The sequence below is a fragment of the Ovis canadensis genome, chromosome 8, assembly GCF_042477335.2.
Source record: "Ovis canadensis isolate MfBH-ARS-UI-01 breed Bighorn chromosome 8, ARS-UI_OviCan_v2, whole genome shotgun sequence".
Lineage (NCBI taxonomy): Eukaryota > Metazoa > Chordata > Mammalia > Artiodactyla > Bovidae > Ovis > Ovis canadensis.
In genome coordinates, this window is record NC_091252.1 from 68793621 (window position 1) to 68810725 (window position 17105).

The 17105-nt window shown below is 38.7% G+C and overlaps 1 protein-coding gene and 1 pseudogene across 1 annotated transcript; both read left to right on the forward strand.

The window, feature by feature from the left end:
* The first annotated feature begins 982 nt into the window (after positions 1-982).
* On the forward strand, positions 983-1977 carry LOC138445107 (trace amine-associated receptor 8-like; annotated as a pseudogene).
* A 9826-nt stretch (positions 1978-11803) lies between these two features.
* LOC138444642 (trace amine-associated receptor 7a-like) lies at positions 11804-12835 on the forward strand. The gene has a single exon (XM_069597985.1). It carries the CDS (start codon positions 11804-11806, stop codon positions 12833-12835), a length of 1032 nt encoding a protein of 343 aa, XP_069454086.1.
* Positions 12836-17105: the final 4270 nt, after the last annotated feature.

Here is a 17105-nt window from a genome sequence, read left to right on the forward strand (position 1 = left end):
ACATTTTTATTTTGCCCAACCCTGCAAATTATGCAGCCAGTCTTATAAATAGTGAACAGATAACATTATTGTCATATACAGAATAACGCTAGTTCAGAACAGTTGAATTAAAAGAAATTTCTCCGTTGGAAAATCATAAGGATTTTGATAAGGTAGCAGGGCTCAGAGAAATATCTTCTGTAGAACTTTTTAATTGTAATGACATAAAGTAAGTTTCCTTTCGTGAGTCACCCTACAGATGTTGCTTGTGAGAAATTTATCATGGACAAAGTTTATTGGCTGGCTACTTAAAGCATCCTGGGTGTTAACTTCTCAGTTGTGAAGGTGGAAGTCTATTAAAATGTGACTTTTTAAACATGCAATTTTTGCATGTGATTATCCTTTATAAGGGGGCTCCCCAGGTGGCTCAGTGGTAAAGAATCTGCCTGCCAGTGCTGGAGATGAAGGAGACATGAGTTCTTTCCCTGAGTTGGGAAGATCCCCTGGAGTAGGAAATTGCAACTCACTCCAGTATTTTTGCCTGAAAAAATGCCATGGTCAGAGGAGCGGTGGGCTAAAGGACCTGGGATCATTAAGAGTTGAGACAATTGAGTGACTGAGCAACTAAGCATGCACACATATCCTTTGTAAGGAAGAAATTAACAGGTATAAAGGGCCAAGTAATTAAATTAAATTTCTTCAATTATTAGGCAATGTGTTTTCTGCACTGATGAAAAATCATAGTAGATTTGCTTAGCGTTAACTATCTAGGAAATTTAGATATAGTTATAGAAATATTAGGTAAACACATAAAGAATGTATTTCTGAGTTTAAAAAATTTTCTTAGTTTCTATTCATAACAAAATGGGAAAAGGATGAAATATGAGACAGTTTTTAAAAGTAGTACTCAAGTATGCAGTTTTGTTTTATTTTTTTAAATTTTCAGAATTGAAGACCATTTTTCTGAAATGCAGAAACACAGCAAGCATCCAACTGCAGAACCATGGCCAGCAATCTTTGCCAATCTGAAACCGTGCAGCTCTGCTCTGAGAGTGTGAACAGATCTTGTATTAAATCTCCTTACTTGCCTGCATCGTGGGTGATTCTGTACACACTGTTTGGCCTCAGGTCTTTATTGGCTATCTTTGGAAACTTCTTGGTGATGATTTCAGTTCTTCACTTTAAGCAGCTGCATTCGCCGGCCAATTTCTTGATTGCCTCTCTGGCCTGCGTGGACTTTCTGGTGGGAGTGACTGTGATGCCCTTCAGTATGGTCAGGTCCGTGGAGAGCTGCTGGTACTTTGGAGCCAGATTTTGTGCCCTTCACAGTTCCTGTGATGTGGCATTTTGTTACTCTTCTCTCTTCCACTTGTGCTTCATCTCCATCGACAGGTACATTGCTGTTACTGACCCCCTGGTCTATCCCACCAAGTTCACAGTGTCTGTGTCAGGGGTATGCATCAGCATCTCCTGGATTCTGCCCATTGTGTACAGCGGAGCTGTGTTCTACACAGGTGTCAGTGACGATGGGATGGAGGAATTAGTAAGAGCTCTCAACTGTATATGGGTTTTGGTAAATGTTTTGTTATTTTTTATATCTACCATTGTTATGATAATTCTTTATGACAAGATTTTTTAAATAGCTAAACAACAAGCTCTAAAAATGGAAAATACTGGTAGCAAAGCAGAATCAGAGAGTTACAGATCCAGAGTGGCCAAGAGAGAGAGAAAAGCAGCTAAAACCCTGGGGGTCACAGTAGTAGCATTTATGATTTCATGGTTACCATATACAATTGATATATTGATTGATGCCTTTATGGGTTTCATAACCCCTGCCTATATTTATGAGATTTGCTGTTGGGGTTCCTATTATAACTCAGCCATGAAACTTTGATTTATGCTTTATTTTACCCTTGGTTTAGGAAAACTTTGAAAGCTATTTTAAGTGGGGGACTTTTTAAGGATAGTTCATCAACCACTAGCTTATTTTCAGAGTAAATGAAAGCACTAAGTTGAAAAATTTAGGGTTATTTTTAAAATTATGAATTTATGATGAAATTAGATACAAAAAATGAATAAAGCCTTTCAAAATTGGGGAAATGTATATATTTTTCAAATTAGCCAGGAGCAAAGTCACAGACAGGTGCTTCATCATATACTATTTTTTTCTCTAAGTAATAAAGGCTTGGCCTTGAGGAGGGCCTGGCAGCCCACTCCAGTATTCTTGCCTGGAGAATTCCATGGACAGAGGAGCCTGGGGGGCTATAGTTCATAGGCTCAGCAAGAGTTGAACACAACTGAAGTGATTTAACAAAGTAATAAATGGTAAAGTGGTTTACTTGTATCATCTGTCTTGATGCTTTGTACACATCCTTACTGTATGTACTTGTTATACTATATGTATATATATACTATATGTACTATATATCCAATTCTGTGAATCCTGAATCTCATTTTTCATTCTCAAATCTGTAATCATTTTCTTATTTAGGCTCAACTTTCATTCATCTTTCAATGGTCCTTCTTTCTCAGTCTTTTGCAACATTATTTCATTTTCTAGGGCTGTCATAGCAAAGTACCACAGGTAGGGTGGCTCAATTGAAGGAAATTATTTCTCCCACTTAGAAATGTAGAGGTTAGAATTCCAAGATCAATGTGTCAGCAAGAGTTCGTTTGCTCAGAGGACCCCTCTCCTTGGATTGCAAATGCCTGTCTTCTCTCTGTGTCCTCTTATGGTCCTTGCTACATGTGAGTCTGCATCCTAATCTACTCTTCTAAGAATACCAGTCATATAGGACTAAAAACTCATTTTAGCTTAATTAACTTTTTAAAGATCTTGTCTCCAAATATAGTTATATTGCAAAATACTGAGAGTTAGGAATTCAACATATGAATTGGGGGTGAGAGGACCTAATTTAGCCCATATCAGACAGTCCGCGCCTGAGGCCAGGGACGGCGCCCGAGGCCAGGGGAGGCAGCCAGAAGGAGCAACCCCATGGCCGAGGCCAGGGCAGCGACCGGGAGGAGCAACCCCACGCCCAAGGCCAGGGGCGGTGGCTGGGAGGAGCAACCCCAAGTCCAAGGAGTGATGGCTGCCCGGGTGCAGGAGGGCCTAGAGGAGCCATCCCACACTGAAGGTCATGAAGGGCAGTGGGAGGAGATACCCCTCATCCAAGGTAAGGAGCAGCGGCTGTGCTTTGCTGGAGCAGCCGTGAAGAGATACCCCAAACCCAAGGTAAGAGAAACCCAAGTAAGATGGTAGGTGTTGCAAGAGGGCATCAGAGGGCAGACACACTGAAACCATACTCACAGAAATCTAGTCAATCTAATCACACTAGGACCACAGCCTTGTCTAACTCAATGAAACTAAGCCATGCCTGCGGGGCAACCCAAGACCGGCAGGTCATGGGGGAGAGGCCTGACAGAATGTGGTCCACTGGAGAAGGGAACGGCAAACCACTTCAGTATTCTTGCCTTGACAACCCCATGAACAGTATGAAAAGGCAAAATGATAGGATACTGAAAGAGGAACTCCCCAGGTCAGTAGGTGCCCAATATGCTACTGCAGGTCAGTGGAGAAACAAATCCAGAAAGAATGAAGGGATGGGGCCAAAGCAAAAACAATACCCAGCTGTGGATGCGACTGGTGATAGAAGCAAGGTCTGATGCTGTAAAGAGCAATATTGCATAGGAACCTGGAATGTCAGGTCCATGAATCAAGGCAAATTGGAAGTGGTCAAACAAGAGATGGCAAGAGTGAACGTTGATATTCTAGGAATCAGCAAACTAAAATGGACTGGAATGGGTGAATTTAACTCAGATGACCATTATATCTACTACTGCAGGCAGGAATCCCTCAGAAGAAATGGAGTAGCCATCATGGTCAACAAAAGAGTCCGAAATGCAGTACTTGGATGCAATCTCAAAAACGACAGAATGATCTCTGTTCGTTTCCAAGGCAAACCATTCAATATCACAGTAATCCAAGTCTAGGCCCCAACCAGTAATGCTGAAGAAGCTGAAGTTGAATGGTTCTGTGAAAACCTACAAGACCTTTCAGAACTAACACCCAAAAAAGATGTCCTTTTCATTATAGGGGACTGGAATGCAAAAGTAGGAATTCAAGAAACACCTGGAGTAACAGGCAAATTTGGCCTTGGAATGTGGAATGAAGCAGGGCAAAGACTAATAGAGTTTTGCCAAGGAAATGCACTGGTCATAGCAAACACCCTCTTGCAACAACACAAGAGAACACATGGACATCACCAGATGGTCAACACCAAAATCAGATTGATTATATTCTTTGCAGCCAAAGATGGAGAAGCTCTATACAGTCAACAAAAACAAGACCAGAAGCTGACTGTGGCTCAGATCATGAACTCCTTATTACCAAATTCAGACTCGAATTGAAGAAAGCAGGGAAAACTTCTAGACCATTCAGGTATGACCTAAATCAAATCCCTTATGATTTTACAGTGGAAGTGAGAAATAGATTTAAGGGCCTAGATCCGATAGATAGAGTGCCTGATGAACTATGGAATGAGGTTCGTGACATTGTACAGGAGACAGGGATCAAGACCATCCCCATGGAAAAGAAATGCAAAAAAGCAAAATGGCTGTTTGGGGAAGCCTTACAAATAGCTGTGAAAAGAAGAGAAGTGAAAAGCAAAGGAGAAAAGCAAAGATATATGCTTCTGAATGCAGAGTTCCAAAGAATAGCAAGAAGAGATAAGAAAGCCTTCTTCAGCAATCAATGCAAAGAAATAGAGGAAAACAACAGAATGGGAAAGACTAGAGATCTTTTCAAGAAAATTAGAGATATCAAGGGAACATTTCATGCAACGATGGGCTCGTAAAGGACAGAAATGGTATGGACCTAATAGAAGCAGAAGATATTAAGAAGAGATGGCAAGAATACACAGAAGAACCGTACAAAAAGGATCTTCACAACCTGGATAATCACGATGGTGTGATCACTCATCTAGAAACAGACATCTTGGAAAGTGAAGTCAAGTGGGCCTTAGAAAGCATCACTACAAACAAAGCTAATGGAGGTGATGGAATTCCAGTTGAGCTATTTCAAATCCTGAAAGATGATGCTGTGAAAGTGCTGCATTCAACATGCCAGCAAATTTGTAAAACTTAACAGTGGCCACAGGACTGGAAAAGGTCAGTTTTCATTCCAATCCTAAAGAAAGGCAATGCCAAAGAATGTTCAAACTACCGCACAATGCACTCATCTCACACGCTAGTAAAGTAATGCTCAAAATTCTCCAAGCCAGGCTTCAGCAATATGTGAACCCTGAACTTCAAGCTGGTTTTAGAAAAGGCAGAGGAACCAGAGATGAAATTGCCAACATCTGCTGGATCATGGAAAAAGCAAGAGAGTTCCAGAAAAACATCTATTTCTGCTTTATTGACTATGCCAAAGCCTTTGACTGTGTGGGTCACAATAAACTGTGGAAAATTCTGAGAGACATGGGAATACCAGACCACCTGACCTGCCTCTTGAGAAATCTGTATGCAGGCCAAGAAGCAACAGTTAGAAGTGGACATGGAACAACAGACTGGTTCCAAATGGGAAAAGGAGTACGTCAAGGCTGTATATTGTCACCCTGCTTATTTAACTTCTCTGCAGAGTACATCATGAGAAATGCTGGACTGGAAGAAACACAATTGGAATCAAGACTGCTGGGAGAAATCTCAATAACCTCAAATACGCAGATGATACCACCTTTATGGCAGAAAGTGAAGATGAACTAAAAAGCCTCTTGATGAAAGTAAAAGAGGAGAGTGAAAAAGTTGGCTTAAAGCTCAACATTCAGAAAACAAAGATCATGGCAACTGGTCCCATCACTCCATGGGAAATAGATGGGGAAACAGTGGAAACAGTGTCAGACTTTATTTTTGGGCTGTCCAAAATCACTGCTGATGGTGATTGCAGCCATGAAATTGAAAGACGCTTACTCCTTGGAAGGAAAGTTATGACCAACCTAGATAGCATATTCAAAAGCAGAGACATTACTTTGCCGACTAAGGTCCATCTAGTCAAGGCTATGGTTTTTCCTGTGGTCATGTATGGATGTGAGAGTTGGACTGTGAAGAAGGCTGAGCACCGAAGAATTGATGCTTTTGAACTGTGGTGTTGGAGAAGACTCTTGAGTGTCCCTTGGACTGCAAGGAGATCCAACCAGTCCATTCTGAAGGAGATCAACCCTGAGATTTCTTTGGAAAGAATGATGCTAAAGCTGAAACTCCAGTACTTTGGCCACCTCAAGGGAAGAGTTGACTCATTGGAAAAGACTTTGATGCTGGGAGGGATTGGGGGCAGGAGAAGAAGGGGACGACCAAGGATGAGATGGTTGGATGACATCACTGACTTGATGGAAGCGAGTCTGAGTGAACTCTGGGAGTTGGTGATGGATAGGGATGCCTGGTGTGCTGCGATTCATGGGGTCGCAAAGATTCGGAAACGACTGAGTGACTGAACTGAACTGAACTGAACTGAGGCTTGAGGACATTATCTAAGGGTCTGTTTATTTACTCTTCTTCTGTGACCCTATCTTCTCTGTATCTTCCTGGAGCTTTTGGAGCAGCCGGTAAGCCCCTCCTGCTTAACGGCTGGTAAGAATCTTAGAATGTTCACTTGTAGTATTTTGGAAACAGTAATTCTGCTTTGGAATCAGGTATTAGTTATAGAGATTATAAAGAAGTAAAAATTGTGAAAAAAATTTACCAAAAAATCTGATACAATGCTTGTTAGATAATATAAAATTGGCATTTGAAAAAATTATCTATTATCACTAGCAGGGACCATTTCTGCATCAATTTCTCTCACTTGAAAACAATGTGTAATTCACATTCTCATTTTTTTCTCAGCAATTTTCTCACCTAAGTGTAGTCTGTATTTACTTCTCCAGGATGTTGTAGGATCAAAAATTCTTTGCTTTTGCTGCAAAAAACCCTAATATTAGAAAAAGCATAAACGATGTATAAATCTCCGACCCATGTCTCCTGTGTCTCCTGATTCTTCATCTGCTGAGCCATTGCGGAAGTCCAATGTATTTTGTATAATGAAACCATTGTAGTATAAGGAGTGGTATGTAAGTCTTTTTCTTTTGGATTTTTCTGTCTTGTCATTCAGTTGAGGTAATTTTTTCTCATTGGTTTTCATTGAGTCTTTTCATTGTTTTCAAACAAATACTGAACATTATATACAAGTAAGTGGCTCAGAAGGTAAAGTGTCAGTCTACTATGCGGGAGACCCGGGTTCAATCCCTGGGTTGGGAAGATCCTCTGGAGAAGGAAATGGCAGTCCACTCCAGTATTCTTGCCTGGAGAATCCCATGGACAGAGGAGTCTGGTGGGGTACAGTCCAGGGTTTGCAAAGAGTCGGACATGACTGAGCGACTTCACTTCACTAAGTACCTGTGCAAGGATAGCTAAGGATTAAAAAAATGTATTTTATCTAGTATTTTCCTCAAGGAAAATAATTTTGTAGGTAGTATGGACAATTCATTTTAAAATATATTTTTGGAGACTCAGAAGAATATCGCAGACCTAACTCCTGTGAGCAGAGGATGAGTTGCCATCACAAGGCTGGCACATGGTATTTGGTCATTCCTATAATATTGTCATCTCACCCACATATGGTCCCATGGCCTGCAGGTTTAAAAGTTGTTAAAACAACCTTATTTTTCAGTAGAAAGGACTTTTGAGGAATCCCCAAGCATGTTTGGACTTGTGTAAGCAAATAGAAGGTAGATTAGTTTGGGACTGTAGGATTAATTTCCATAAGTGGAAGGCTGGGCTTGGAAAAAGAGGAAGACAAGTACAGCAGTAGCATGATAAAAATAAGTACATTTTCATGTTATCACTTACTATCCTCAATATATCAGATTAACTGCAGAAGATTTTTAAAAAGGACATCTTCCTATTTTTAGAGCATAGATAACATAGAAAAAATTAAGTGAAAGAGTCAGATAATAGTTCCATTCAATAAATGTCACACAGAATTACACTGTTACTAAATTAAATTATAGATAGTCAGACCAAAGGAAAAAAAGATTGAAAAATATTCTGTTGTTATGTATGAATCCAAAATCTCTAGTACAATTCTGAATATGAAATTTCTTTTGAGCATGTAGTGAGTATGGGAACTCAACAAAAGATAAAGAAAACAAAAGAGCAGATTCTTGCATTCAACCCAGGATAGCAGTAGCAGTGTTGGTCACTCAGTCGTGTCTGACTCTTTGCAACCCCATGAACTGTAGCCTGCCAGGCTCCTCTGTCCATGGGATTCTCCAGGCAAGAACACTGGAGTGGATTGCCATTCCCTTCTCCAGAGCATCTTCCTGACCCGGGGATCGAACCCAGTCTCCTGCATTGTAGGCAGATTCTTTACCATCTGAGCTACAGGGAAGATCACTTCAGAATAGTCTTTCCTAAATATGATTACCCAGGTTGGCTGATCAAGGCTTTCTAATTACACAAGCATGTAATGCTTTTGTTGGTACCATATTATAATCTCCTTAGCCTTAGATGACTGAATTAGAGTTGGCAAAATGATTCCAGGAAAACTCATTAGTGGGTAGGAGTGAATCTATCATATTATTACTCAAGAGAAAAGTAAAAAGACACCAGATCATGTTAATACTAAGTATGAGAATGAAGTTCTTTGATCTTGCCTGAGTTCAATTCAAAGTTTTGATTGCTCATTGTTTCCTTCTTTAAAATGATAAACATATATCTGTCACTGAAATTCAGCACACACTGAGAGATGAAAATTTAGAAGCAATCTCTTTGGAGTCCAATAAAAGACAAAATGGTCCAATATTATCACATTTTATAAACATTGTTTTATTGCTATTGTTGTTCAGTTGCTAAGTCATGTCCAACTCTTTGTGACCTCCATGGAGAGCGGTACACCAGGCTTCCCTGTCCCTCACTGTCTCCCTGAGTTTGCTCAAACTTTTGTCCATTGAGTTGGTGGTGTTATCTAACCATCTCATCCTCTTATCACCCCCTTCTCCTCCTGCCCTCAATCTTTCCCGGCATCAGGATCTTTTCCAATGAGTCAGCTCTTTGCATCAGGAGGTCAAAGTATTGGAGCTTTAGCATGAGTTCTTTCAATGAATATTCAGGATTGATTTGCTTTAGGATTGACTGGTTTGATCTTCTTGGTGTCGAAGGGATTCTCAAGATTCTTCTCCAGCACCACAATTTGAAAACATAAATTCTTCAGGCTCAGCCTTCTTTATGGTCCAACTCTCACATCCATACATGACTACTGGGGAAACCATAGCTTTGACTATATGGACCTTTGTTGGCAACGTAATATCTCTGCTTTTAATATGCTAAGTTTGTCATAGCTTTTCTTCCCAGGAATAAGCATTTTTTCATTATTTATTTATTTATTTATAGAAACATATTACCAGTCTAGGTTCAATACAGGATATAGGATGCTTGGGGCTGATGCACTGGGATGACCCAGGAATAAGCATTTTTAAATTTCATGGCTGCAGACACCATCCATAGTGATTCTGAAGCCAAAGAAAATCAAGTTTGTCACTGTTTCCATTTTTTCCCCTCTATTTGCCATGAAGTGATGGGACTGGAGGCCATGAACTTAGTCTTTTGAATGTTGAGTTTTAAGCCAGATATTTTACTCTCCTCTTTCACCTTTCACCTCCTCTTCACTTTCTGCCCCTAGGGTGGTGTCATCTGCATATCTGAAGTTATTGGTATTTCTCCTGGCAATCTTGATTCCAGCTTGTGCTTTATCCAGCCCAGCATTTTGCATGATATACCCTGCATAAGTAAGCAGGGTGACAATATACAGCCTTAATGTACTGTTTTCCCAGTTTTGAACCAGTCCATTGTTTCATGTCTAATTTTAATTGTTGCTTCTTGAAGGAGGTCTCAAACAGCGCTTCTCAGGAGGCAGGTAAGGTGGTCTGGTATTCCCATCTCTTGAACAATTTCCCGCAGTTTCTTGTGATCCACACAATCAAATGCTTTAGCAAAATCAATGAAGCAGGTATTTTTCTGGAATTCTTTTTTTTCTCTGATCCAGCGGATGATGGCAATTTGATTTCTGGTTGCTCTGCCTTTTCTAAATCCCACTTGTACCTCTGGAAGTTCTCAGTTCACTGTTGAAGCTTAGCTTGGAGAGCTTTGAGCATTACCTTACTAGCATGTGAAATAAACACAACTGTGCAGTAGTTTGAACATTTTTGGCATTGTCCTTCTTTGGGACTGGAATGAAAACTGACCTTTTCCAGTCCTGTGGCCACTGTTGAGTTTTCCAAATTTCCTGGCCTACTGAGTATAGCACTTTCACAGTATCATCTTTTAAGATATGAAATAGCTCAGCTGGAATTCCATCACCTACACTAGCTTTGTTCATAGCAATGCTTCCTAAGGCCCATCTGACTTCACACTCCAGGATGTCTGGCTCTAGATGAATGACTGCACCATCATGGTTATCTGAGTCTCTAAGACCTTTTTTGTACAGTTCTTCTGTGTATTCTTGCCACCTCTTCTTAATCGCTTCTGCTTCTATTAGGTCATTACCATTTCTGTCCTTTATTGTGTCCATCTTTGCATGAACTATTCCCTTGATAACTCTCATTTTCTTGACAAGGTCTATACAATAAATAAGCAAATATAAATGTAATATACATGAATGACTGGAATGCATTTGAATTTACATCTTGCATGCCTTATAGCTCATAAATTTTCTCCTACTAAAGTGTCTCTGACTTTTTATTCATCTTAAAGAGAATTTTCTGAAATATCTCCCTGCAGTATATCCTGTGCAATAGGTCCTTTTTGTGTAGATCTCTTCAGATAAATAAGATCTCATATTTTTAGTTAGCTAAGACTTTTTCCTTTTAGCAATGAATAAATTTTGAAATATATCAGATGGAATTTTGTATTTCATTGGATGATCATACAATTTTAATCTGTTAAAATGGTGAATTATAGTAATAGATTTTCAATTGTTAAAGCAAACTTCCATTGGCATAGACTCTAATCAAGATGTATCATCTCTTTATATGCTGTTAAGTTTATTTTGTTTAGAGTTTCTGCTTCATTATGAGTGAGTGTTCATTCTTTTTCCTTGAGTTTTGTATCCATGCTATTCTATATCAAACAATAAATTTTAATTGGAGATTAAAAGTGTAAATTTCTTCTTCTTCACACCTTGCACCATAGGGACTCCACTGTAGATGATTTTGGATATGGGATTTGTCTGTGCTTCCTGAGGGGATTTGGCATTAACTTTTTAGATAGTTTGGAGGTGAGTAGTAAAAGGTAACCTGCGTCTTTTGCATCTCCTGCATTGGCAGGCAGGAGTTTTACCACTGGCATTATATGGGCTTCCCTAAAACGTAATGAATGAATAACAAATCAATACGCACCACGCTAACTTTGACAAAGAGAAATACCCACCCAAACATCAGGTAGGTAATAAAAGATTGTTGTTAAATTGTAAGGTAAGACATCTTTTGTGGGAAAAGAAAATTTGCAACAGATTTATTTGAAATTAAATTATTATTCAATTTAGAATATTGTTTCATAGTACATTTTAAGTATAAAAATTATACTTTATATTCTAAAATTAAAATAAATTCAAATTCAACATACAGTTATTTAATATGTTCAGAGATTAAAACTAACATAGATACATGACAGGTCACATGATAATGTTTGGTAATTATAACAGAAATAATTGGTTCAAAGATCTTTTGTTCTATTTTATTTGATTGAAAAAGGGAGGAACTTCTCTGGATGTTTACGTGCTATCTACAGCAGCACCATGAACAGCAGCTCATCCACTGCTGCAGCCATGCAGCTCTGCTATGAGCACCTGAACGGATCCTGTGTGAAAATCCCCTACTCACCAGCTCCCCGCCTCATCCTATACACAGTGTTCGGCTTTGGAGCTGTGCTGGCTGTATTTGGAAACCTCTTGGTAATGATTTCCATTCTCCACTTCAAGCAGCTGCATTCTCCAACCAATTTCTTGATCGCCTCCCTGGCCTGTGCAGACTTCTTGGTGGGAGTGACTGTGATGCCCTTCAGCACAGTGAGGTCCGTGGAGAGCTGCTGGTACTTTGGGGAAATTTACTGTAAATTTCACACTTGTTTTGATGGGTCATTCTGTTATGCTTCCATCTACCACTTGTGCTTTATCTCTCTGGACAGGTATATTGCGATCACTGATCCCCTGGTCTATCCAACCAGGTTCACTGTGTCTGTTTCTGGCATGTGTATTGCCTTCTCCTGGCTCTTTTCAATTATTTATTCTTTTTCCCTTCTTGGCACAGGAGCAAATGCAGCTGGACTGGAGGATCTAGTAAGTGCTCTCACCTGTGTGGGAGGCTGTCAATTTGCAGTGAATCAGAGTTGGGTATTAGTGAATTTCATTTTATTCTTCATTCCCACCCTTGTGATGATAGTTCTTTACTCCAATGTTTTCCTCATCGCTAAACAACAGGCTAGAAAAATTGAGAATCTGAGCAGTAAGACTGGGCGATGCTCAGAGAGCTTCCAAGACAGAGTGGCCAAGAGGGAGAGAAAGGCAGCAAGAACCCTGGGCGTCGCAGTGCTGGCGTTTCTCATCTCCTGGCTGCCTTACTTCCTGGATTCCATCATTGATGCCTTCCTAGGTTTCATCACTCCCACATATGTTTATGAAATACTGGTTTGGATTGCTTATTATAACTCAGCTATGAACCCCTTGATTTATGCGTTCTTTTATCCTTGGTTTCGAAAAGCCATCAAACTCATTGTCACTGGCAAAGTCTTGAGAGAGAATTCTTCAACAGTAAATTTATTTTCTGGGTAAGTCTACATTTTAGATGGAGGAATTGACAGTAGATTCACAGTGAACACATGCTGGGTAGAAAATTTAGTCATATATGTTTCTAATGTAAAATAAATTATGCTTCAAATTTGACCCAAACACTTAAATTCAGCTTCATCATTCTTTGGTAGATATAACATAAAACCCTGTATGTAATGGAAACAGCATGACCTTGGAGCCAGAAACATGGCAATTTAACACCGATCTTGGGCTGCTTCCGCTCTCTGAACTTCACTGTATGTCCCTAGTTAATAACCTCTCCTTTGTAGCATTCTTGAGAAAATTTAAAAGAATGTATAAAGAAATGAAAGTTGTTTGGTCATGTCTGACTCTTTGCCACCCCATGAACTATATACAGTCCATCGAACTCTTCAGGTCAAAATACTGAAGTGGGTAGCCTTTCCCTTCTCCAGGGGATCTTCCCAACCCAGGGATTGAACCCAGGTCTCCAGCATTGCAGGTGGATTCTTTACCAACTGAGCCATGAGGGAAGCCCAAGAATACTGGAATGGGGAGCCTATCCCTTCTCCAGTGGATCTTCCCTACCCAGGAATCGAACCAGGGTCTCCTGCAGATTCTTTACCAACTGAGCTATCCGAGAAGCCAAAAAGAATGTACATGTTGATGTATGGCAAAACCAATACAATATTGTAAAGTAATTAACCTCCAATTGAAATAAATAAATGTAAAAATAAATAAAAAAGAAAAAAACTACTATGTTTTCATTATTCTAAATCCCCCCTTTTATTGCTTTATAATAGTTCAGTCCTTGGTTATTACTTCTTTTTATATTTTCATGATTGCAATATTTTTCCATTAAAATGTACATGCAGCTGGGGAATACTCAGAGACATCCTGGCTCAGGGAGGGCAAAGTAGTGACTCCGCACTGTCAGGTGTTCAGATTTGTGATCCAGAAATATGATCTCAGAGTCAGGTAAAATCAACCCAGAAAGAGTGACTATAACATCCATTTAATTCTTTACTATGGGAAAGGTGATTAGTGTCATTAATAGTATTTGATTATTCAGTAAGCTTCTTTGTACTAATTAACTCTACTCCTACAATTTCATTTCGGTTCAGAAATTTTACCAGTTAACATATGCTTAGAACATGGTTTTAAGACTGTCACTCATTACTGTATTTTATCTTAAATTAATTTAATACTTGTTCACTTTTGCATTGTACCAAAATATCATCTTTAAAACATTTATTTTATTAAAGTATAGTGATTAAATGTGCCAAAATTATTTATAAGTGCTTTCAATGATTCCCATGAAATGTCCAAATTAAAAAACACCCAAAAGAATAGAAAAGTGAAATGAAGGAGATAAATAATGATAGAAATGGCAACCCACTCCAGTATTCTTGCCTGGAGAATCCCAGAGACAGAGGAGCCTAGTGGGCTGCCATCTATGGGGTTGCACAGAGTCGGACACAACTGAAGTGACTTAGCAGCAGCAGCAGAGAGGCTGGTAAACACATTTTGTGTGACCCACAGATTTGAAACTGAATTAATTTAAGCAACTCACATTGGATAAGTTAAGCTATTCACTTCGTATAACATTCACCAGCTTTTCAGACATGAAGACTTGTTCTGGGTCTTAAGATTGAAGGGTGCTGTGTGTCCCATGCACTGAGTGAGTTAATTGTTTGATTCTCTTCTAACTTTTGGTTTGTTGTAATCAGACATCAAAATTTAAAAATCAGAGCATCATATCTTTGGGGCAAGCATGAATACATATTAAAAATATTCTTGTTATTTTTCTTCAATTTCTTGATTGATATAAATCAGAAGTATATTAGCACATCATTTCTATTGTTAAACAAACGCTTTAAGCTGGTAAGCCTTTCCTGAGACAGTGAATTTTTTCTGAATATACTATGCTTGAATGAAACGCTCTCATCTTCATTTTATGATTAAAGATGATTCAGATAATTTAAAAGCACCCTAGACTGCTTAGTATTAGTTTATACACAACTCTTCCAACACTGAAAATCATCAATTTATTTTGATTTAGTGCTTTCAATATAGTAACTTTCTCTAATCCTGTGCCACAAGCTATAGAGAAATCATATTGACCATTTTAAAAATAGAAAAAGCTTCAAAGTGCTTACAAAATCTGCTGAATATCTTAAAGCTTCTGGATTCAAATAAGCACTTCTAACATCTAGTTTAGTACTTTTATACTTGTCTTTCCATTTTTTAAGTCACTTTCACATATATTTAACAAATGATTTAATTTTATTCCTTTCTTTCCCAGATCAACATATCATTCTATTTTGGTAAATATTTCATATCTTTCTTTCTAAAAACACAAGCTTCTGCTCATTTATGTGCGTGAGTATATAAAAGAAATAATTCTTTATGCATCATAGTGGTTATTGTGATATGCAAATTACAGACACTTCACACTTATTTTGTGGTTATTGGGATGTACCTCTGGAAAGAGCATCTCTCTCTGTCAGACATTTGGAGACGAAATCAGAGACAGAAAAATTCGCACACCAAGAAAATCAAGCTGATCAGTTTCTTGGCCATTCAATTGTTAGTCTGCTATGATAAATGTACAAAATAATAAAACTGAAGGTGACTTTGAGATGATCTATTCTGAACCATCCCTTTAAAATAATTAAGTAATTAAAAAATTTTCTTGGCTGCACTGCATGGCTTACAGAATCTCAGTTAGCCCATCAAGTTTTGAACCCAGGCCATGGAAGTGAAAGCATTGAATCCTAACCACTGAACCACCAGGGAACTCCCCATATTTAAATTTTTTAACAGAGAAGCTCATAATTTAATATTTTTCATAATGGACATATAAATTGAACATATTTAAGCTACACAATTTGATAAGTTTTGACATTTGTAGACATCTATAAAATCATCACCAAAATCAAGACTGAACATACCTATCTCCTCAAAGTTTCTTCATGTTCTTTGTAATGTCCTTCCTGTTCATCCCTGCACACTCAACCCTCTTCCATCCCCAGGCAGCCACTGATCAGCTTTATGTCACTCTATACTAGTTTGTACTTCTAGCATTTTATATAAATACATTTATACATTATATATACTCATTTTTGTCTGAATTATTTTACTCAGTATAGTAATTTGGAGAATAATCCATGTCAAAGCATGAATCAGTATTTTAGTCTTTTTTCTTTGTGATGGAGTAGCATTTCACTGTGTGAATTGAGCACAACTTGTTTATTCATCTCACCTGTTGACTGAAGTTTGGTTTGAACCATCCCTTTCTAGATGCAGGTCACAACTTAAGTACTTGAGCAAGATAGCCAGAGTCTCGTGAATTCACAGAAGGGGGCTTGGCCACCCTCCGGGAGGTGTCTGGCTGGATTGGGCCTTGCTACTTTCATCCCCTCCTCCCCCTGGTCTTGGCACAAGGTCTCCTTTCTAAGAATTGCCTCACCTCTACTCCCTTAGATGTGGTTTGCCTGGTTCTAATGATCCATGACCATCTGATTCTTGCTCTGTTTTATACTAATGCAAATTTTATTTATAAATTTATGTTATATAATCATGTGTTATATTAATTAAAAATTAATATAATAAAATGTTTGTTATATTGTGAAAAGTGAAAATGTTAGTCAGTCAGTTGTGTCTGACTCTTGGCAACCCCAAGGACTGTAACCCACCAGGCTCCTCTGCCCATGCAATTCTCCAGGCAAGAATACAGTGGGTAGCCATTTCCATCTCCAGGTGATATTTCTGACCCAGGGATTGAACCTGGGTCTCCTCCTTTACCATCTGAGCCACCATATTGTATATTATAGTATATAGAAATGCTTACTATATATAATTATCCATTATAGACTACTTCTTATTTGAGCCAGAAGGAGAAGAGGGTGACAGAGATGAGACGGTTGGATGGCATCACTGATTCATTGGACACGAACTTGGGCAAACTCTGGGAAACAATGAGGGATAGAGAAGTCTGGCTTGCTGCAGTCCCTGGGGTCATGAAGTGTTGGGCATGACTTGGCAATGAACAGCAACAATTCCAAAAAGTTTTTAAAAATTTTATAGGATTTCAATTATAGTTTTAATTTTCACAAGAGTTATGTTTCCAAAAATAAATTATCTTGCAACTTCAGAAACATAACTCCATTGTCTTCTTGGGTCTAGTGTACTGAGGAGAAGCTTGGTCCCAGTATGGTATTCATTCCATTTTCATAGACTAGTTCTCTCTGGCCTTCATCCCTAGGAACTTTTAAGAACTTCTCCTTATATT